The 22439-nt window shown below is 44.7% G+C and overlaps 1 protein-coding gene across 1 annotated transcript in view; it reads right to left on the bottom strand.

Annotated features, from left to right (window-relative positions):
• The window catches only part of Igf1r (insulin like growth factor 1 receptor), a 227585-nt gene that overhangs the window by 170365 nt on the left and 34781 nt on the right, over window positions 1–22439 (bottom strand). The window contains exon 2 of the mRNA XM_042698578.1: window positions 19942–20487. Coding sequence (XP_042554512.1) covers window positions 19942–20487 — 546 coding nt within the window. The remainder of the gene's footprint in view (window positions 1–19941; window positions 20488–22439) is intronic.

The raw sequence follows: 22439 nt of genomic DNA, 5'->3' as shown, positions 1-22439 counted from the left end.
ACTTTAAAAAGCAAATACTGCCAGAAAAAAACATGACCTCATAGCTCCTCCAAAGTCATCAGAAATCAGAAAGCAATTTATTCTCCCCAAAACAAGGTTGGCAAAGGTTCAAAACTGGCCTCCTGTTATCCTTCATAAAGGGCAGTTAATGTTCAGAGTGGTAGTCACCAATTAATCCAAAACTCGTACTTATTTATCAAATTCCTACCTCTGCTGAAGTTTCAAATAGCTGGGTTTGCATTTGATCAAGCCTCAAGTGACACGGGTTTGGGGTCAGTGACTTTACTGGGAAGTTAATGTCACCTTTGAGAAGCTTCCATGGATGCAAACTCTGTAGGTCATTCTGCGAGGTCCTAGGTGCAATCAAAGGACATACAGAAGCTCCTCCCCACCACCACCATATGTTTCCATTTGAAGGGGGAGAAAAAAGAAAAGAAAAACAAAACATGATGAAAACTATGGAGACTTGATTGAGGCTGACCTACTTTCAAATGTAAAAGGGTGTATTTATAGCTGACGGTTTTTAAAATTTAAAACAGTAGAATTTTTTTAATGCCATGTCCTATGACTTTAGGTTAATATCACTGAGCAACTGACTGATTAGGAATATCAGGGACTGGGCCCAGTCACAAAGCTACAGTGATCTTCCTATCCAGTGACACCATTACAGAGAAATACAGAACTTGAAAGTAATCACAACACAACCAGAATTTCAGCTGGAAAACAGTAGTATGGTTTATGTGAATTTGCTACTTGGCTCTTTCACTCAGAATTAGGAATTGCAACTGATTCTGAGCAGCATCTGAGGGGCTCACAAAGCAGGCTAAAGTAACTAGAACACCTTTCTGTCACTAAAAAGGTTTGTAAAGAACTTTCAGAACGTATAGTATCAGCCCCTTTAATGGTGCTGCCTGTTAGTAGATAAAATACACTGAATTATCTAGACATAAAGATTTAGGAGAAAGGGAAAGGAAGAGAAAATGAGGGGTAAACAAGACAAATCCCTCTACTTTGTCTCCCAGATAGACCTTTTTTTCTTTTGGTAGGTTGAAGTTTCTATTGCTGTGATTGCAGAAAGAGAACTAGTCCAGAGTTGAATCAGATCTCTGACCTTCCTCGGAGAGCTATGTAGAGTTAATCTCTCAAAGACAAGTGTTAGGAGGAAGGCCAAGTAATGCAGGTTCCTAAGAAGAGGGAGGTCCCTGCCTGAGACCCTTACCTTCTCTGTACCAAATAGGGGCTGTTAAAAAATGACAAACACCTTTCTCTGAGGTTCCTTTCTCTTTCTTTGAAGCCTGCAGGAAGAACTGAGTCATTCCAAATAGCCTCCTTTCCTGAAGACTCTCAGAGGTGCCTTTGGATGCCACATGGTCGTTTCCTGCCAAGCAGGTTCACAGGAGCTCTTAATTCACACTGGGTACTCAATCGTTCACAGAGACAACATAAAAGATGAACATGGACCCAAATGAAATGGACCCTAATAAAGCCTTCTGTGAAAGCATAGTGATGTTAGCAGGTGATGGAAGTTTTAAGAGATGAGGGCCTAGAGGGAGGCTTTCGGGGTGTTCCCTAGACGAGGAAAGTGAGTCCTAACTCCTTCCTCTCCCTATTCTAGACTTCCTGGTGAGCAACTGCCAGAACCACGCACTCTAGCCATAATGTGCTGTCTTACCAGAGGTCCAAAACACTGAGGGCCCTCAGTCATGGAAGGAAAGCTTGTGAGCCAAAACAAACCTTGTCTTGTTGTAAACTGATTGTCCCCACTATCAATGATAGTGGCAGGAAGCTGACTAATACATCTCCCTCTGAAAGTGTCAAGGTGATAACTCCATAATCAAGTATCTAGGGATCTCTCTCACTCTGTCTCCTCTCTCTCCTCCCTTCCCCTGTCATCCCCCCCCCGACCTTCCCCCTCACACACACACATACCCCACTCTTGGTGGGTCAGTGTTTCCAAGACCTGCTCAGGTCACGAGCAACTCAAAATCATATGCCATCATCACAAGCATGTGCTTTCCCTCTCCTGCCAAACTTTTTACCTTCTATTTTTCTGTGCTTACTTAATCAATGATCAGTTTCTTCCAATCGGTCCTCAGTCACCCGGTAACTCATTGCTTTTTCCTTCCCTCCCCCTCACCTTCTTCCTTCCCCAATTTCCGCTAAATCCATCTCCAGCCATGCAAAGATCTTTTTCTATGCTAGCTTCTTATGGCAATGGCATCTACCTCCACCTAACCCCTCTGCCAGTTTCTCTCCCTCCCAAGTGAAAATCAGAGAGCCTTTACAATACACAGAGATGTCTGTGGCATTCTGCTTCGGAACCACTGCCTCTGTGGGAGGCAGACAGCAGATGGGGCCCGGCACAACCCACAGCCTAGTTTCTTTCTATCAGAGCTCTCACCCTCATATGTCCACAAGGACTTGTCCTCATACCCTGCACTGATCTACCTGTCCCTACTACATGGCATTCTTCCCTACCCCAGTAAAGACTGCTCAAGAAGTCTTCAGGTCCCCAAGAGCTGAGGCTCAGTGTCTGGCAGAGGCAGCAACTAGTAAATGCCTACTGAATATAGATGCTGTATTCACAAGCTTGGGAAGGGCTAGGATTCCTCCCATGCTACCTACCCCCTTGACTAAGTAAAGCTGTGCTTACTTCAGGCAAGTAAGCTGTGATGCACGGGTAGAATACCACCAAGGCAAACACACTGTTGGCTGGCCCCGCCAACCACACTTCCCAAAGCTTTGCTTCATGCCATGGACCAACCAGCCCAACCCTATTTATAAGTCTCCAACCTGGATGCCTGGAACTAGACAAAGATCACAGATGCTTTTAATTATAACTCTGGGGGTTTAGAAGCTCGAGGGCAATGCCACGCTGAAAGGGTGCCCTGTCCTCTAACAAGTCCACTTTGCCGGTACCCAGCCCTTCCCACAGAAGACATGTCACAGCTGCACCCACCAAGATACCCTAAACCCAGTCCGAGTCAAGAAGGACTAGATAGAGTCTCCATGAGCCCTTGGGGGCAATGTCATGACAATCTTCTGTCATAACCCAAATTTGGAAACATTCACTGGGAGAAGGAAATAAGGGGCAAACATAATTGAAGTCAAATGAGGGGGAAAAATGGAATCATTTTTTTAAATGTCATTCATCCTTAAGAGGTTAATGATTACATGCGCACGTGATTTACACAGCCAAGCAACCAGACTCTAATAAGGGCTGGTCTACAATGTTCCCTCGGTTGTTATAAACTATACTGCTGAAAAAAAGATTCACACAACCCATGACATCTATTTTCATAGCACACAGCCCAGAGTTGGTCATAGCACTTTTAATGACCTGAGATTCCAAAAGAATTATCACTATGGTAACATTTCAGAATGGTCATCAAAGTTACCAGGCACCAATTCACAACAGTGTGGATCTCAGAGGGCTTTTTAGGACAGAGCCAAGTTATATTCATCTAGAACTTATCAGCTAATAGACTATCTACAAATGCAAGTTAATAGAAAGATCTCTGGTGCATACAATAAATGCTCAGATAATTCCATCGGCTATCACTTGGAATCAAATCCTTCTAATAAAAAGCCATCAGTAGACAACTCATTGGTGATATCTATAACAAGTCTTATTAGTTTTTTCATATGTATGAAAGTGCATACCAAAGTACAATGGGACGTATAAAGTTGGCTATTATTTTTGAAAACATAAAGCTGACCTCAAAGATCAACAGCATGAGTGTCATTGGTATAGGGACTTACCCTGAACACAGAGGAAACAGACTCAAAATCTGAGGTGGAAAATCCCTGAGTACTGTGCTTAAAAAGTCTGCCTTCACCCATTGGCAGTTCTCAAAAATATTAATGCTTCTCTCTCCATAGAATAAGAAAATACTGTGGTACTATCTCAGTCATAAGAGAAAGCATTGTGTCAAGAAAGAATGTTTTGGAAGCCCATGTCAGTATTGTACTTTTTTGTCCTAGGATCAGGAGGTAGATCTAGGTCTTCCTGTAGGTCTGGTTAAAACAAAGCAGAAGAAACACTCAAACATGAGACTTTAAACCCTCCTGGTGTTTAAACATTCTTTCAATTAGTGAACAAAACATTCAATGTGAGCATCCTGAAGGATAAATCCACAAGTAACAAGTAATTTTAGAAATCAAGGGAATCACTGACACAAATTCTGCTTTTAACCCTGCCTTTACACCTGATGCCCTGAAATGGGCCATAAATTTTCCATTACAATATCGTAGACCTACAGACAAGAGTGTTACAAAAGTGAAAACTGGGCTTTCCAAGGCTATGCAGGAAAAACCTCATCAAACTTGCCAAAAGCGCACAACGTTTTCAAGGCAACTGACCAAGGAAAGACAAGTACTCACACAGACCGTCCAAGGGCATTCAAGACTAAGGCCTCTGCCAGGACCTTCTACTTGGAGTCCCATAGAAGAGGAAGGTGAATCCAGGTTTCTATTCCTAAGAAAGACCAGTTCTCACCAGGGGCCCCCAATTATTGTCTCCAGGCATCTGGGAGGTCACTAGGACCACACACACACAGCCTGCTGTCTCTGAAGGACATTTGGAAGTTGTAAAGTCTTCTCTAAAAAAAAAGATAATAATAATAACCCACACATATTTTGTTAATATTTGTTTCAAAATACAAAAAAATGAAGATTATGAATTGTAACTCTACTGTCCAGATAACACTTGTCGACCTTGAAAAGAATAAGTCAAACAAAAATACACAGTTAAAACAGCACAAAGAGCACCCAAGAGGAGCCATGAAGGGCATCTAGCATTTCCAGCTCTTTTCCAGGGAAGACACAAACTTACTCCTCCCTGAAATTCCTCCCACAAAACTTCTGATGACCATCCCAGCATACATGCGCTTTGCAAATCAGACCTGAGCAATCAACATGCACAAACCCTTTCTTGTCTCTTTTCACTTGATTAACAAGCAGCATTTACAGATCTAACTTCTTTTAATTAGTTTCTTTTTAATAAAAATTTAATTATTAAGATATTGTACTAGAAGGGTTACCATGTCATTAGGTAATAAGTACATTTCTTTTTTTGCACACCGTCACTCCTTCCTTTTCCCCCAGTTTCCCCCGCCCATCTCTGCTCACATGTTGCATAGTTCATTTTCCATACACCATGATTGGACTTGTTCACACTTCCTTCTTTTCTGTACTACCCCACTTTGCCCCACAAAGGGGAAAAAAAACCAAAGGCAAAAACAACAAACCCCACCAACAACAACAACACAGATCTAACTTTTAAAGAACATTACTCTTAGAAATACATAAATCAGAAGCAAATTCAAACCACCATTTTTGTGCCATCTTTATAATCTTTTTGTCCTTTAACAATTATGCCTGCAGAAATAACAGAAGAAGAAGAAAAGGAGGAGGAGGAGGAGGAGGAGAGGAAGAGGAGGCAGGAGATGACCATTGCTATTTTGTTTTCTTTAACTATATATTTTTGTCTTTTCTTTTTTGGTACTGGGGATCAAACCTAGGATGTTGCACTTGCTAGGTAAGCGCTTCACCATGGAGCTACAATGCCCATCTTGGCTAAGCTTGGTCCTAGACTCCTTACCCCCACTTGAGAAGGGCCTCCTACTACAAAGACCTTTCTCAGCACAAGATAAAGGTGCTACTACCTGCCTCTCCCGTGAAGTGGAAGCCACTTAGAAAACTATCCTGTGAAAGGCCTGGCAGCTGGCTTTGGGAGAGAGATCAGGACAAAGAACAGTCAAGGGTCCTGCCCACCTGCAGGTGGCCCTGAGAAGAGCATAGATGACTCCCCCTCAGCTGAATCTAAATGACGTATGACCAACCAGGCAGTGTCAGACTCATCTTGGAATCCTGCCTGGGTTTGTCTCCTGGGAGACAAACTGCTATTAGTCCCAGTACCTTAAGCAAGTGTCAGTAGAGCTACTGGGATAGTATGGATCTGGGGGAGTAGCCCAACACCAAACCCCAGACAGGTGGCTACCCTTCACCTCTGCTCTTCTGTCTCTTGGATGCAGGGCTGCAACAGTCAACCTAACCATTCCTACCCGACTCAGCCTATCCAGCTGTGCGGACAGACAAAAGGATCCATGGTCAGCTGCCACACCAAGGAGAATTTCCCCTCCAAGGCCACTTTCATGAAAATATTTAATAGCTGTGTGATAACAGATCCAGAAAGGTACACAATAAATCTGCAACTGTTTCTAAACTGTGGGTACTAGAGGTCATCTTCAGGAAGAAATGTGCCTACCTCGTGTTTCCACCTCACGCTCCTCTCCTTTTAGGCAAAAGAAGGCGAGAGGAGTTTACTTTGAGTCAGCCAGGCTGGGTCTGCCAAAGGAGCTAGAGAACTCTCTGGGCCCAGCAGCCCTGGCCTGGCCTGCATTCCTTTGGGGTGACAGAGCGCCAGTGGTTTCCCTGTCCTCCAGCCACTAGTGTGGTGACTAAGCCCTCAGGAATCCCCGTCAGTGCTAGACCCACCCACAGGACAAGCAGGCCAGGAAGAGGCCTTCCAGGCTCCAGCTAGGGGAAGAAAGCTTCAAAGCCTTTCTTGTGGAAAGAGCAGGAACAATACCCACTTGCACTCAGGTGGTGCCCACCCTGCCTGTAGCGTGGCATCCACGCTACCAAGGAAGTCAGAAAGCCACATTTCAGGGTACACCTCTATCACTTGAGGAAGATACCCAGTAAATGCTGGTAACTCTAAACAAGCAACCACAAGTACAGCTTGCACAATGCAAGAATAACAAAAATAATAACTATAAGGCTACCTTGGTCCCATCCCTTTTTAAGCCTATTTTATGGTAAAAATTCAGCAGTCCAAGATCTGATTTTGATAAATCATCTCCTTGACATGTCATATACTTTTCCCTCTATAGGACAATTATATTTTTTGTAAAAGAATAAAAAGACTGTAAACCGCATCCCTTTCTTCCTTTGCCACAACCTGCCATTCATCAGAGCTGAAGCATCCACCCATTTAAAGATATTTTTATAAGATTAAAGAAGAGTTTTCAAAACAAAGAAGTCTCCCTAGTTAAAAATCAGCCAAACAAAAGTGCTTGATCACTGATCAGGATCAAAGCTTTGCCTCCCACATAAAATACTTCATCAATGTAAAAATAAATCCTGCCTAAGTGTGTATAGGGAGGGGGGGAGTAGCTTAACTGAGACAAAAGGTATGAAGATTCAGAAACAAGTTGTTTCATAATTAAGAATCTGTAATTTAACTATGCTTAGGTATTCACAGATATTCTCTGATCATGTGAAGATGGACAAGGGAGAGACAGAAAATGAAGGATTAACAAGGAGAGAGGCAGAACAAGAGAGAAGGAAAGCAGGGAGGGAAAAGGAGGAAGAAGTAAAGGGGGTGTGGGGTGAAAGAAAGAGGAAGGTGTCAAGTTAATGGAATCCTCATCATAGCTATATAATTACTGGACAAATATGCAAAAGAAAAAAAATATCCAGGAAAGACTCTAGACTAGAGCAAAAAACAAAAAAAGCCTCCAAGAACCCAATCATGATGACCAGCCCTCCCAAAAGCATGACACAGCACCAGATCATTGCCGGTTGTGTGTTATTGGTTTGGGGGGGGGGGTGTGGAGGAGGTCCCCTGGGAGGTGGTAGGAAAGTAACAGGCAGTGGACTACAGAAGGCAAGGCTGACTACTCCATTGAATGGATTACAGGAAGGCAAGGCTGGCTACTTCACTGCATGGATTATAGGAAGGCAAGGTTGGCTACGTCACTGTGTACAAGTTATTCCAAGTTTTCCTTTGTGCTTCAGTTTTCTGGTCCCCAGAAGAGAGACTGAATGAGAAAACCAGTGAAGCGCCTAGCACTGTATCATTTCTCAAGAGTTGGGGGAAGTCATCATATAAACACAGCCTTTCTAAGAGTTATCGCCACGATGGGACCAGAGGAGGACCAGGGTCTAGTATCCATACAGTCAGGAAGGAACCTAGACTGGCATATGTAGTTTAGGTCCACTGGGCCATGGAGAGGCAGCTCACTACAGGGGCGGCAGAAACCTTTGAGAGGAACTAAGGTCCTAACTTGCAACACCCCGAAGCATTGGGAAATCTTCTATAAAAGGCTCTGAAGTTTTAATCATTGATTGGCCTCCAAAATGTCCTTTTATCACCACTAAATGTCTAGTATTTAGACAAGGGTTTTTTTTTTTCCCTATTCAGAAAACAATTACATAAAGATTTGGAAGAGAAGACAGTCTAACGTAAGAAGATGCTGTAGGTCTGAGCTCACCTTTACCAGGTACCTACAGTGCCATCACTCTCCTCTGACCAGGAATGCTGGGAAGCAGAGGTGATAGCCTGGGAGTGTCCAGGTTCTATCTGGGTTTGACTATCAGAGCTCTGGGTGTGGCTTGGCTAACCCCTGTAGCCCTTTTATAAGTCACAGCCCTCCTCCAACCCCCAACCCCCAACCCCCCAGCTCACGGTAACTCTTGGAGATTAAACAGGGCATATGAAATTATTTCCTAGAAAGTATTCTTGGAACACGGACACTCTAACTGAACTCTAAATGGCAGCCTGCCTTTGAATAACTAAATCTGTAGATACTACCCAACTCTAGAGGACCCTGTTATGAATGATGAGAAGGAAGAAGGCCAGGTTATCTCGGCCTCCTGTTGTCTTCTTTCTGTGTTCACAAGATGCCTTCATTGGCTGCAGGAAAAAACAACCTTTACACTTTCTACTCCAGGTGGACAGGGAAGCCAATCGTGCTGTTTTCTACAAACTGGAGATTTATAGAAGACCCACCTTGACTACATACCTATAAACATGAAGATTGGCATCATCAAACTCACCCACAGACATGAGGAATGGCAACAAAGTATCTCTGCTACACAAGTCTCAGCTCAATGGAGCAATGGGCAGGGCAAGGCTGGCCACTATGGCTGATGTGAGCAAGGCCACACAGGCATGACTATGAGAGTTCTCACCCAGCCTGGAGAAGGGATTCCTGAATGTAATCAGGGATTTGACTAGGTGACCTCTGAGCTCCCTGCTCACTCATTGAGATCCACAGCATGTCTCCAAATTGGCTGCTTTTTCTCCCAACTAATAACCCTTGCTTCTGATTCTATCAATCCCCTCCTTTACACAGAACTCATTTGGGGGCCAGGCAAAACTTCCTCACAAGGGAAAAAAGGAAGAAGCTAAGACTTCTTAAAACACATCAGTATTACAGACTGTGGGTATCACTCAGTTATAGAGTGAGTGTACAATGAGGCCCTAGGTTCAATTCACAGCACCACAAATGAATGAATGAACCAATCAGTCAACCAACCAATCAATCAACCTTGTAAAACACATAGGTTTTTGGTTTATGGGTGATACACTAATGAAATCATCTTGCCAGAGAGGGTAACAAAAGATAGAAAATGTTGGTAGTTACCTACTATTAATCTGGTAATATGTGTGATTCTTTCCATTCTCTCAAAATATGAATCACCAATACAATTATCAGTAGATCAGTGTAAATTGCTCCAGTATTTTCCCCAACGTGCCAATTAAATTTGTTCTCTCATGATAAAAAAAATTTTTTGCAAAATTTTGTCTATCTGGGTATTCTGTTCAGGGAGAAAAAAAATCAAATCTGTTGAATCCTATTTGTTTTTTCTTTTTTTTTTTTTGGTGGGGGGGGTGTCAGTACAGGGGTCTGAACTTAGGGCCTACATGCTGTTTCTAAGGGGTTTTTTTGCTCAAGGCTAGTACTCTACCACTTGCACCATGGCTCTACTTCTGCCTTTCTACTAGTCAATTGGAGATAATAAGGTCTCAAGGATTTTCCTGCCTGGTTTGGCTTTATATGGCAGTCCTCAGGATTACAGGCATGAGCCACTGACACCCAGCCCACAGAATCCTAATCTACTGCCCTACTTAATACACAATGGTAAAATAATAATAGGAATAATATTAATATTAATAAATGCATTTTTAAAAATCTAAATGGCTTCACATTGTACCCACTGCGAGTCTTACTATGATTGTTTGAGGAAGATTTCAGACAAGACTGTCAAAAGCTGTCATCCACTAAATTTCAGACCTGGGGTGTGGGCTTCCTGTCAGAGCACAGGAGTGGCTCGGCTAGCAGTGGCTACCATGATCCATACCAAATGAAATGGCTTTACTCTTTATCTTCATAGTCTGTAATCCAAGTCACTCTATTAATAGGCAGAAAAATCCCAACTAGTTTCAAAAGTCCCTCATCTTTTCATTTCCTCAAATGACAATCTTTTTCCACTCCTTTATCTTTGCTTTAAGTACCAAGAGCTGAAAGATACAATCAATTCAGTATCTCTTTCTGCCCATTTACATTACTTATTCGTTCCAGCAGATTCTCAGGACCCAGCTCCTTCTTTTGCCCATTCATGCCTGCATGTTTAACGTAGATTTAATATTTCTCCAGGCCAAAGATGATACACAGAGTTCTGCTTTGACTTCTTTGAGGAACTGAAGAAACAAGCAGGGGATATCTAGAATTCCTTTGTTTTCGCAGACAACACTGGAGAACAACCCTCATAAGAAAAGTACAAAGTTCAAACCTGCACCCTCACATTTCAGATTCAAATACCATCAGATACTTCAATAATTTTTAATCACCCAACTTGCTTGGTAGCCCTAGAAGCAAAGCAGAGATCTGATCCTAGACACAGGACTACAGGTCTATCATTCTTCCCCTAATCAGCCACCTTTAGCATCCAATGACTCTTCTCGGGAGGATTTATTTTTTGGAGAATGTTTGTCAAGTTAAAGAAATATTCTTCTAAGAAAACCACACATTCCCAGGATTCCATTCATAAGGACATATGACCATCAAGCCTGGACCCCCATGGGTCGAGAAGGAGTCGGGAGAAGAGGGCACGAAGACCAATGAAGGTAACACATCACTGACCAGGCCTGGGCCAAAGCACCACTGGACAACAGCATCACCATTGTGGACCATGTTATCTGGATAATGCATGAAATTAGCAGATACACCTTCAGCACCTAAGCATCTCTGTCGGACGGGGGAGAAAGCTGCAACTTTATTTTCTTAAAGAGTCTTAAAGGAAGCTTTTACAATCGAATCATTTCAAATTTACTCGGCACCAGAGCTGAGCCCTATCTCTATTTCCTATGTGAGGAACAGCCTTAGAACTTACTAGCATCATTTACTCAGTAAAGCATAAGGAGGTCAGGAAATCAGATGCTAATGTAAACAGAGTTTGGGGAAGCTCTTTGGGGAGGGTGTCACAGAGGCGAATGACAAAAGAAGGTGATGGGGTGGTGACTATGACTGAAGTACATTCTATGCCCTGTGAAAACAGAACCATAAACCCCATTAAAAGTTGCAAAAGGGAAGGAGAAAGAGATATAGAGGGGGAGAATATGATCAAATACATTCCCACAGAAATGGGAAAATGAAACCCCTTAATACAACTAGTGTGTGTGTGCATATATATATGTGTATATGTATATGTATATCCAGGAACAAAGCTAGTCTTTTTTTAAACCTAGAGATCTGAGTACTTTTCATTTGTCTCTACTGGGGGTAGGGGAGGACTGAATTCCAACACTGGGAGCTTCCCAGGAAGAGTTTCTAACAAGATCAGTCTTTACAATCTTTATTGTTTTTTATTTTATTATAGGCTCTCTGGCTCCCTTTTTTTTTTATGTGCACTGCAGCTGGGTCCACCTCCCCAGTGACCCCCACCCCCACCCCATAGGCACAGGCAGCTCAGTACCCAAACCAGCCACAGCTGCTCTCAGCCACAACTTCTGCCTACCTGCATGGGCTCAGACATCTACTGTAGTTCTCTTACCTCTCTGACCTCACTGTCTACTGTTTTGGTGACCCATGGTCCACTGTGGGCCAAAGCACATTAAATGAAAAATTCTAGACATAAACAATTCCTGCGCTTTAAGTTACACACTGTTCTGAGTCGTGTGATGAAATCTCAAGCTGTGCCACTCGGTCCTGTCGGGGCTGTTAAGTTGCCCCTCTGCATAAAGCATCCACACTGTTTGGGTCACGTGACCACTAAATGCTCAGAAGTCAGCTAGATAGTCAGATCAGCTCTCCGGGTATCACAGTGCTTGTATTTCCTAAGATTTGCTTACTTTATGTAATACTGGCCCCCAAAGTGTATGAGGAGTCATGATGGTGATTTTGTTACTAGATACTGTGAACGTTGTTCTCCTCCATTATGAGCTATTATTTCAAATCACAAATGGCGTCCAATTTAGAAACTGGACTTCATCATGAGGTATACACGCATGGGGAATATGTAGAGACCTGAGACATCTGTGGTTTTAGATATCTATGAGCTGGTCCTAGAATATATTCCCCCACCTCACTTCAGATAAAGGAGGACTACTGTACTACTACTCCGCTTATCCAAGGCTTTTATGAGAACAAACCTGAGGAGGCTACCGAGGGGATCTGTCTGCACAGCTTTTCTAACCAACGGCTCTGAGTATCTAGCAGCTAACAGAGTTGCTTAACACAATGCCTCTGTTCCCATCCCACGTGGATTCCATGAAAAAGTGGCAGGAAGGAGAGAGGGCTGGGTGCTTGTTTGTGACCAAGGCAAAGAAACAAAAAAAGACTTCTGTTCAGGAATGAGTTGAAACAGAAGCCCAGCTTCCGGAAGAGGGCCTGGCATTCCCACACGACATTTTCCCACCCACCTGATCCCCTGGAACGGAAGGAAGATCTAAGGGAGGACAGAGAGAGCCTGTGTTTGTTTCCTGCAATGGGGGTGAGAGGAAGAAAATGAAACAAAATGACAAGAGAGGAGCTGGGTGAGAGAAGCAGTGGTGTGTACATGCATGCACACGCGCACACACAAATACAAACGTGCACAAAACACATGAACACACAACGTGCATGAGCGCGCATGTATACACACACCCACAAACACATGCACACAGAGCCAGTATTGCCCAAAAAAAAAAAGTAGACACAAGCTCCAGCCTGCAACAGATGGCTACCTTCACTATGTGAGACACACATTGTCACAAACAAAAGTGTACCTCCTTCTTGTCTTTACCAAAAACTGTGCCTACTCGCTAACAACTTTAATTCTTACACATACACACACTCACTCACTTTACAAAGATAGCATTTAATGTCAGTATCAGACAACAATCTGCTGCTGTTTCATAAATTCTCCCAAATACCAAGCTTGTAGGCAGAATAAATGCATAAAGTTTGATAACCAAATAGTTTACACAGAACTATAAAGTCCCTACTGACATTCTGATATGGGCGCATGTACACTGCTGATTGTTCTTAAAAGATATGGCTTATCTAGACAGCCACCAGAACTTAAAACAACTCAGGTTAAAATAGCAAGAACCACTCTTACACGAGGCCCAGTGATTTTTCACAATGTAGAAAAAGCAACAGAAGAGATCACTTTAGATACAACAGTAAACAAATCCAATCCAACTTCAACACTCAGAATTTTAGGTGGTCTCAGAAGGTAGGTCTTAGCTTAAAAATAAACAGCTGCTACCATTTACCAAGAACCAGCTATGTGCTGGGCAACCAGGTACGTGAAAATCATTGTGTCCCTACAGAAGGTGTGACCTGCCACACTGCCTTCAAGTCAGTGGGAAACCTAATTAAGGGCCGTATTTGGAGACCCTACCTTCTGCACTTAAGCCCTGGATTTATACCATACGCTGGAAGGTGGCAAATCTCCACATGATGGCTTCCAGCTACTCCACTAGCCAAACTTCACTTTTGAACCACGCCTTGCCTGAGTTGGGCAATACAATCCAGGCCAAGATGACATGGGCCCACACATTCTAGTTGAGAATGTCACATACTAGCCTACACATGAAAAGAAAAGAGGCTTTTTAGGAGCAGGAAGAAACCAGAACCATCCTACAAGTCAGCTTAACTGGTGAGATCCGAAAGCACTTGGGATTTTTCCAAACACCTCGAATTGGGGGGAGCGGGGAGTGTTATTAAGAGGGAAAGACTGAGAACATATTAGTTTCTAAGATGCTATTTTAAAAACTTCTGAAGTAGATTCAGGAGACTGACACCTAAATTTGATGACAATTAGCCAAGTAAAAATGACACATCTTCTAAAGAGACAGGATAGTATAAGAGCTGCCCCAAAGAATCCTGGACACAAACTGCTTCATGATCAAGGTACTAAGGGGTCAACAATCAGGGAGAATGCAATGTGATCCCCATGCCTGACTATAAAAGGCATAGCAATGAGGCCGGGGGTGGGGGGGCACGTGATCCTCTTCTAAATAAAGATCACCCCCACATTGAGAGCAGCTGACCAGACCAGAAGTGTTCCAAGGAAACAGACAACATGAAGTCAGAGCCCCAGGGTCCACTGTCCTTTCTCAAGGTCCCACCTAAAAATGCTGGTCCATATCATGTTCTATTTTTAGTAGTCTAGGGAAGTAGGGGGGAGGGTCTAGAGTCAGGAGAAGCCTATTGAAGACCACCCAGTCAGCATTTAACAGACAGACTCCAAGATCCTTGCATATAGACCAAGTAGGGGGGAAAAAAGTTAAGTTGAAATACCACACATCACACGAATGGTCTCTCACAGCACAGAAACCAGCGGGTGATGCGCCAATGCTTTAAAAAGACTTCCTCCTTGATCTGGCAGGCCAGATGTGCCAACCTGGGAGAGAAGGAGAGAAGGGAGAAAATCCTACTCCACAAGTCAATACCACCCATGTAAGGGGGCTATTGGACCAGTAAGAACTTGCAAACCCAAGTCCATAGCATCTACCTTCATTTTGTGCCTGTTCCGGGCACAGGTGCTAAGATGACAGCAGCATGGTTTCTCTGTCGTTAATGGGTGCCATGTTCTCAACACAGGCTCCAACCTACTACTTTCCTGATTTCTCATTTCAAAAGCAGAAGGTAGTGCCACAAACTCCGGGACCACTGACCAGTTGAGGCCCTTTCCATTGAAATAAGGCTGCCCCAGCAAAGCCAGCTTCCAACACAGCCAGGCACCTTCACGGATTTCCCAGTAAAGACAAGAACTTTGCACAATCAGGACAACCTGAATAGATAGAACTATTCACTCTCATGAGCTAAAAAGTACTGGGAGGCAGAATTTAGCAGTGAAGGTCTTAGGTTTTAGCGCTTGTTTGGCTTAGGAAGCATCGCCCATAACCTGGAATGTGGTAACAGGCAGCCACTATGCACAGCAACACTTAAGCAAGGAAGGAAGAAAACCACAGACACTCAGGAGGATTCACCTCTGCCCTTCCCAGCATGTGGCTGGACTTCAGTAAAACCCAAGTAATGAATTCACAGCTTCGCAGGGTCAAGCTTCAACCTTACAGATGATGTTGATACTTCTCCATCTTTGGCCTGGAATCATCCAGACAACAGTGGGAGGAAGAAGAGTTTCCATCCTCAGTGGACCCACTCTGCCAACTGAGAGCTAGAACGGGTCTGGGTGGCAATGTTTCTTAACAGCGATGATGGCGACAAGGACAAAGAAAATATCAGAGAGGTATTTCAAAATCCTAACATTCTTGGGCTCGCTGGGAACTGCCATTGCATAATGCTAAGGAGGAGGGGTAGGGGCGGTCCTCAGACAATAAATTCCTCATGAAGTGGGCGCCATCTTTGTGCCTGAAGAGAAAACCAGGCATCGATGCATTCTCCCACACTTCACCCAGCACTGCAAACAAAAAAAAGTAGCCCACCTGGTGCTGGAGAACAGGCCCACCAAAGGCCGCCATGCCCAGTGGAAAAGGCAAGTCTGGTGCTCAGCCAGGTGAGCAGAGGGAGTGTGGAAATGGCTGGCCAAGTAGAAGAGGACCACTGGGGGTCAAGGACCTCCAGCAGGAGGGAGGGAGTGGCCCATGGTCCAGTGCACATGGTCTAGTGCCATGGGGAGGTGGTGGATCACCAAGGAGCTCATCCTCTTTGGACCTGCTACAGGATTGTGGGGAGGGGAGCTCACTCCTGAGAGTTAGTCATGCCAAGTGGGGCTACAGGGTACAAATCAAGGAGGCTCTGTCACAGTGTAGGCAAAAGGTAGAGTGGAGGAAGGCAGACTGAAGCAACACCCATGTTCCCGACATGTGAGCCAGGGGGACAAGTGCTTCCTAGCCCAATGCCTGGAAGTGCTTCCTAGCCCAACAACCGGCTGGAAGTGAGGAAGATGCTCAGATACTCAACTGCTCTGGATGGGTGCAACCAAGAGTGCAGAAAGCTCTTGTCTAGGCCGGAGATGGTATCTGGAAGCTAAAAGAGGACAATAAGGCCCCGAAGGACCCACAAATGCAATGGGAATGAGGAAAATAGAACTCTGGTCATGAGGTGAATGCAATGTTCATGTCAGGAAGTGCAACTTTGGGGAAATGATGAAGGCACCAAGGTGAAGCCTTTGGGAATGAGATTAGTGCCCTTATGTTAGAGAGAGCTGCTGCCCCTTTCACCGCGTGCAAACAAAGCAAAATGGCACTACGAGCCACAAAGCAGACTCTCTCCAGACACTGAAATCCATCCGCACCTTGATCTTGAACTTCCAGCCTCCAGAAATACGAGAAACAAATCTGTTGTTTATAAGCCACTCTGTTTCTGGTGTTTTGTTACAACCAGCCCAAATGGACAAAGACCACCAGCCAGTAAACTCTAGACTGAGGAACAGAGGGTAACAGAGAAGACCAGAGAGGGGGGACTGACCACCCCAGACAGGAGGGCCCTAACACTGCGTCCTTGCCAAAGTGAAAAGGCCACATCAACTTATTTCAGAGTCTCTTGCTCTTGAGGATCAACTCAGGCCTGCATGAAATCTCAAGTCAAAAGCAACCAGAAACACAGAGGTGTGCAAATAAGCCACCAAGTGGCCACTTCTTTAACAGGCTGCCTACCGTACTGCCACCCACCAAGAGTCAAGATTTAGAAGAGTGTAGAGTGTCAAGTAATAGCTGTACATCAGCACTAAACAATTGAGTGTTTCTCCGTGACATCAACAACTTCACACTTGTACTTGACGTTTCTCTCCAGATAAGTCTCTTTGCTTTTACGGCCGTCCAGCATAAGAACTGAATGGAATTCTTCAAATGGCCATCTACCACTTAGGGAGAACTCGAGGTAGGCATTTTGTCTGGACTCAGTGCCCTTCTGGCTCCCTGGATGATTACCAAGGGTTCTGGCTGGAGAGGTAAGGACATGGCAACATTACAGAGGCCAGTGGGCCAGCCAGAGAATGGGGGGGAGAAACTCCAGACTCAAAGAAAACCTCTACAATGGTATTCCCTGGCAGACACACATGCAAATCATTTGTAATTTCAAATGTTCTGTTAGCTACATCCAGAGTAAAAAGGAGCAGGTGAACAATTCCATAACACAATTTTCCCTAGTCTAGTGTATCCCACACATTTGTATTTCAACATGGAATTCATAGAAGAGATTATTCACGAGCTCTTTTGCTGGATTTTTCTCCTTCTCCTTCCAATGAATCCTGTATGTGTTTTACATTTAAAGCAGGTCTCACTCAGACGGTCCACAGATCAAGTACTCAGGTAGGTTAAGTGCATATGGCTTGTGGCCACCATCGCTGCACAGGTCTAAAGGAAACCAAGTGAAAGGAACACAGTCCAACTCAAGTAGAAACTTCTAAGAAATTGTGACAGTGCCTGAGTTTTCCTGACAAGATAAAGAGAGGACAATTCCCCTGAATGGTTTTTCTTTATCAATCTTAAACAAGTGCTTCATTGTGAAATCACAAAACACATCAGCAGGATTGGGCCAGCTGGTGGGGGGTGGGGGGGCTGCAGGGCGTGACCAGCATCTAGTCCACAGCTGCACCAGCATTAGGGCTGGCTCAAACCGTCACTACTCTTTCATGTGCCTTTTCTCTTTGTACTTTCAATCTTCCAACAGCCCTGTGAGGAAGGAAGGATCAATTCCATCCCACAGATTAAAAAACAAAACAAAGAAAAAACCTGATGTCCTGGCAATTTAAATTACTTGCTCATCTCTGTTCACTGCTCTTAGACTTGGGCCAAGAATTCAAGCCTCAACCCTACCCCAGGCTTCCTCAGCAAGCAGATGTCAGAAACAGACAAAAAGCCACAATGAGTCCAACACATCTGTGAGTCACTAACAGGTGCCTATCTAATAGCACTGCCCATTCCTAAACACTTACATCCTTACGTTTAATCACCAGGAAAGAATAATGTAACTGCTCTAGGACCATGCCCAAGTACCACCCAGAAAAACTGGCCCGTCCAAGGTCACCTGGGACAATCATCTCTGCGTTCAACACCTCTCTCTCCTACCCCACACTCACTCCCTCGATAACTACTTTTACTTTTAAATTTTAAATACCAAGGCCTCTTTTCAGATATATTTTGTTATTTTATCCAACTGCAAATGAAGTCAAGGAGAGGGTACAGTTTTTAATCAATCAGAAAAGAACCCTCCTCCAGCACTAGCCTTACAGTGGTCCTTACAGTGGCCCCATGGTGTTCTTGGCAATTTGAGGTGGGAACCTGGCCCTACTAATCAAACTGTTACACACACACACACACACACACACACACACACACACACACACACACACACACACACACACACACACACACACACACACACACACACACACACACACAGAGATCAAATGCATGAAGGTATGTAATATCTCAGAGGATGCACCTCCTCTCCTCCTGGGCTCTGGTCAGTGGAAAGCTCAAACAACCACTATCTATGGGGTCTGGCCTATCTTTATTTTATACAATGTACTATTTCAGCATGCTTACCAATTGAGGACTTCTTTGCGACTAGCTAGAGTACATGGGCTGTGGGTCTTTCACTAGGCCAACCACTAAATAATAAGTACTTACAGCTAACACACTGAGGAAAATCAGTGAAGAGAACCTTTCTAGCCACTGAATCTAAACACTGGTGAACATATAAGACAAAAAAATAAAATAAAATAAATTTAATTTTAAAAAAAGACAAAGGTGCCCGATGTTGGTAGCTCACAGCTACTCAGGAGGCTAAGCCAGTCCAGGCAAGAAAGCTTGAGACTCTTATATCCAATTAACTACCAAAAAGCCAGAAGTAGAACTGTGGCTCAAGTGGTAAAGTGTCAGCCTTGAATATTAAAAAAAAAAAAAAAAAACCCTCAAGGACAGTGCCCAGGCCCTGAGTTCAAGCCTCAAGACCAATACAATAAGTAAATAATAAATTAATTATTTAAATGAAAATGCACCCTCTTACACAGCTATCTGCAAGCACGTCTTGAACAAGTCTGAACCACAAACTCCTGCAAACCCATCCAGAACTTGCTTGCCTCAGCTAGGAGGAGTTCTAATCATAAGCCAGAACACTCACGCACTCCTGTGAATGCTTAAGACCAAGGACCACTTACAAAGAACGTGAGTAAGCTCTTTATTTTTCCTTTATTAAACTATATTCATGCTAACGAAGTCTTGCTATACAAAAAAAAAAAAAAATCGCTTCTTGCAAAGGATAAGCAGCCCCTACCTGCCAATCTTAGGGTATTTTCCAAACCCACCAGGTTCCCTTTCTCATCAGGAATCCAAAGCTGAAGGCCCACTGACTTCTAGTCCAGAAGTGCGGTGGATTATTCCTAATATATAATATATGATTGGATCTGTCTTGACAGCAGCCATGATGGCCTCCATTCATGCCACAATCCTGTATTCCTGGGGCTCTCAAGTGCAGAAGAAAGCCAACCAGCACCCCCGGCAGTTGGGGCCCCTTTCCACAGAACGCCACACCGTGTTCCTGATGTGACAGAGCCTCACCTTGGTTCCCAGGACCCATGTATTCAGAGGAGGAAGAGGAGGAAAAGGAAAAGAAAGGAAGGGAAAGAAGAAGGGGAAGGGGGAGGAGGAGGAGGAAGCAGAGGGAAGAGAGTAGCAGACCCCGGTGTTCTTACTTTTCTGGCAGTGATTTGTGGTCCAGCAGCGGTAGTTGTACTCGTTGTTGATGGTGGTCTTCTCACACACCGGCTTCTCCTCCATGGTCCCGGGACACAGGTCCCCACATTCCTTCGGGGACTTGTTCCCCACGATGTAGTTATTGGACACGGCATCCAGGATCAGGGACCAGTCCACCGTGGAGAGGTAACAGAGGTCAGCATTCTTCTCGATTCTGATAGCCCCCCGAGTAATGTTCCTCAGGTTGTACAGCCCAATGTCCTTGAGATTGGTCATCTCAAAGATGACCAGGGCGTAGTTGTAGAAGAGTTTCCAGCCACGGATGACCGTGAGGTTGGGGAAGAGGTCCCCGAGGCTCTCCAGGCCGGCCACGCGGAACAGCAGCAGGTACTCGGTGATGACGGTGAGCTTGGGGAAGCGGTAGCTGCGGTAGTCCTCGGCCTTGGAGATGAGCAGGATGTGGAGGTAGCCCTCGATCACTGTGCAGTTCTCCAGGCGCCTCAGCTGCTGGTAGTCATTGCGGATGTCGATGCCTGGTCCACAGACTGAGCGGGGGACAAGAGGGCAGAGGCAGGACATGTTTCAGTGCAAAGAAGGGAAGTCTTTTTTGTTTTCTTTTTTTTTTTTTGGGTAGGTCATGGGGCCTGAACTCTGGGCCTGGGCACTGTCCCTGCACTCTTCAGCTCAAGGCTAGCGCTCTACCACTTGAGCCACAGTGCCACTTCCGGTTTTCTAGTGGTTTACTGGAGATAAGAGTCTTACGGACTTTCCTGCCCGGGCTGGCTTTGAACCACGATCCTCAGATCTCAGCCTCCTGAGTAGCTAGGATGACAGGCATAAGCCACCTGCCCGGCTAGCAGGGAAGTCTTAAAACTAGTTCCCAACCCACAATGTGGTCAATTCATAGGGGGAAAATAATCTATGTTAAGGAAAGGAGATACAGTTCTCCACTGCAGACTATAGGCTGCAGACTGCAAGCTGTAGGCTGAATACCTGGCTGATGATCTGGCTACTTATAGTACCCTCATGAAGTGCCTACACCAAGCCAGATGCTGGCCAACACACTCCCTGACTGTGGCAGAGACCAGGTGCAAATGAAAGCCGAGAGCCCAAGGTATCATGAGGGTACAGGCAAAAAGATGAGGCTGCAACCCAGGCCAGCCCAGCTCCTCAGCTGAACAGAGCTCAGTTAGTCAAGATTCAACAACTTCCATCTGCACCACTAAGCCATCCTGTCTACACTGGAGGATAGTCACCATGACCAAGACAGTGGAGACTCAAAGCAGCCTGCTTTGAATCAAACATCTATAGGTCAGGTAGGAGGGTAAGTGTGGTCAGCAAGCATATGGACTAGGAAGTGCCTTGCGCAGATCACTGGTTCTCTGCGATTCTCAAATGCACATCAATGACAGGTACTCATCCAAGTGTACCCCTCTGCCTCCTCTACATCTATTTCCTTCCAACCCATACACTACCTCCCAAGTCTCCCTATCTTTTACTCAATGACTCTCTTATTCTCTGACTTGTTCATGTCGAAGATCGGCCATTCCTAATGCTCCTCTGAAAGGCACAAAGCTAGCAACTTAACCAGCAACACCTTTCTCTGGGCTCTATATCCCAAAGCCAGAGGGTTCTTGGATGCTTTTCTCAGTTACATCCCTATCTCCCTGTCTCGGGAACCCAGCTCAGACCTTTCTTTTCACTTTGTCAGTCCCACAATGGCAGGTCCAGGAAGATGGGGAAGGGAAGTTGTTTTTATTTCCCTCACAACTATGTCCTCAGGCCTAGTACTTGGTCCAAAGTTACTACATCGCAGAGCTGGTGTTGCATGAATGAAGTCCACCCAGCCAGTGTCTCTATCACTGTAACTCTGATCTGAACCCTGTGGTCTCCAGGGTGGTCTGCAGCCATACCTTCCCATGCCCAGCCTCCCCTGACTCCAGGGGAGTTCATCTCTTCCTACTGCTACTTAATCTAATGATGTTCTCCTTGCTTAATTAGCCAAACAGTCTCCATCTCCACCACACCAAGCTCCTTCCCTCTTCTCCCTTCCTTCTTCTCTCCACACACTGCCTTGATCTCTCCCTATGCAGATTTCAACTCAAATATCACTGCCTCACAGCTGTGCCCAAACATTCCCCCCCCCCCCGCAACTTCACGCTTCCTTCCCCCCCACACACACTGATTTTTCCATTTCAGGTCAGTAACTGCACATCCTGGAAGACTAAGGCTCCGAGTCTTCTCTGAGAGACAAGAAAAAAAACCTATTTCTTTCTTTCAGTGTCCTGCTTAAAAATTCTCATTCTCGATGTCACTATAGGTTGAGTACATTTATTTGTTTATCCAAGAGCATCTGAACTCAAATCTATTATTGTATTCAACACATGCTCAGTCACAAAGAATGAGGCTCCAATTTTATTTGCCATCATTTCCAATAAATCACAGAAATTCAGGACGCAGAGGAAAAGCATGAAGGCACAGAACCCAAGCCGGCTGG

The sequence above is a fragment of the Dipodomys spectabilis genome, unplaced genomic scaffold (genome assembly GCF_019054845.1).
Source record: "Dipodomys spectabilis isolate Male_0828 unplaced genomic scaffold, ASM1905484v1 ptg000233l, whole genome shotgun sequence".
In the NCBI taxonomy this organism is placed as follows: Eukaryota; Metazoa; Chordata; class Mammalia; order Rodentia; family Heteromyidae; genus Dipodomys; species Dipodomys spectabilis.
This window is presented reverse-complemented; position numbering and strand designations above follow the sequence as displayed.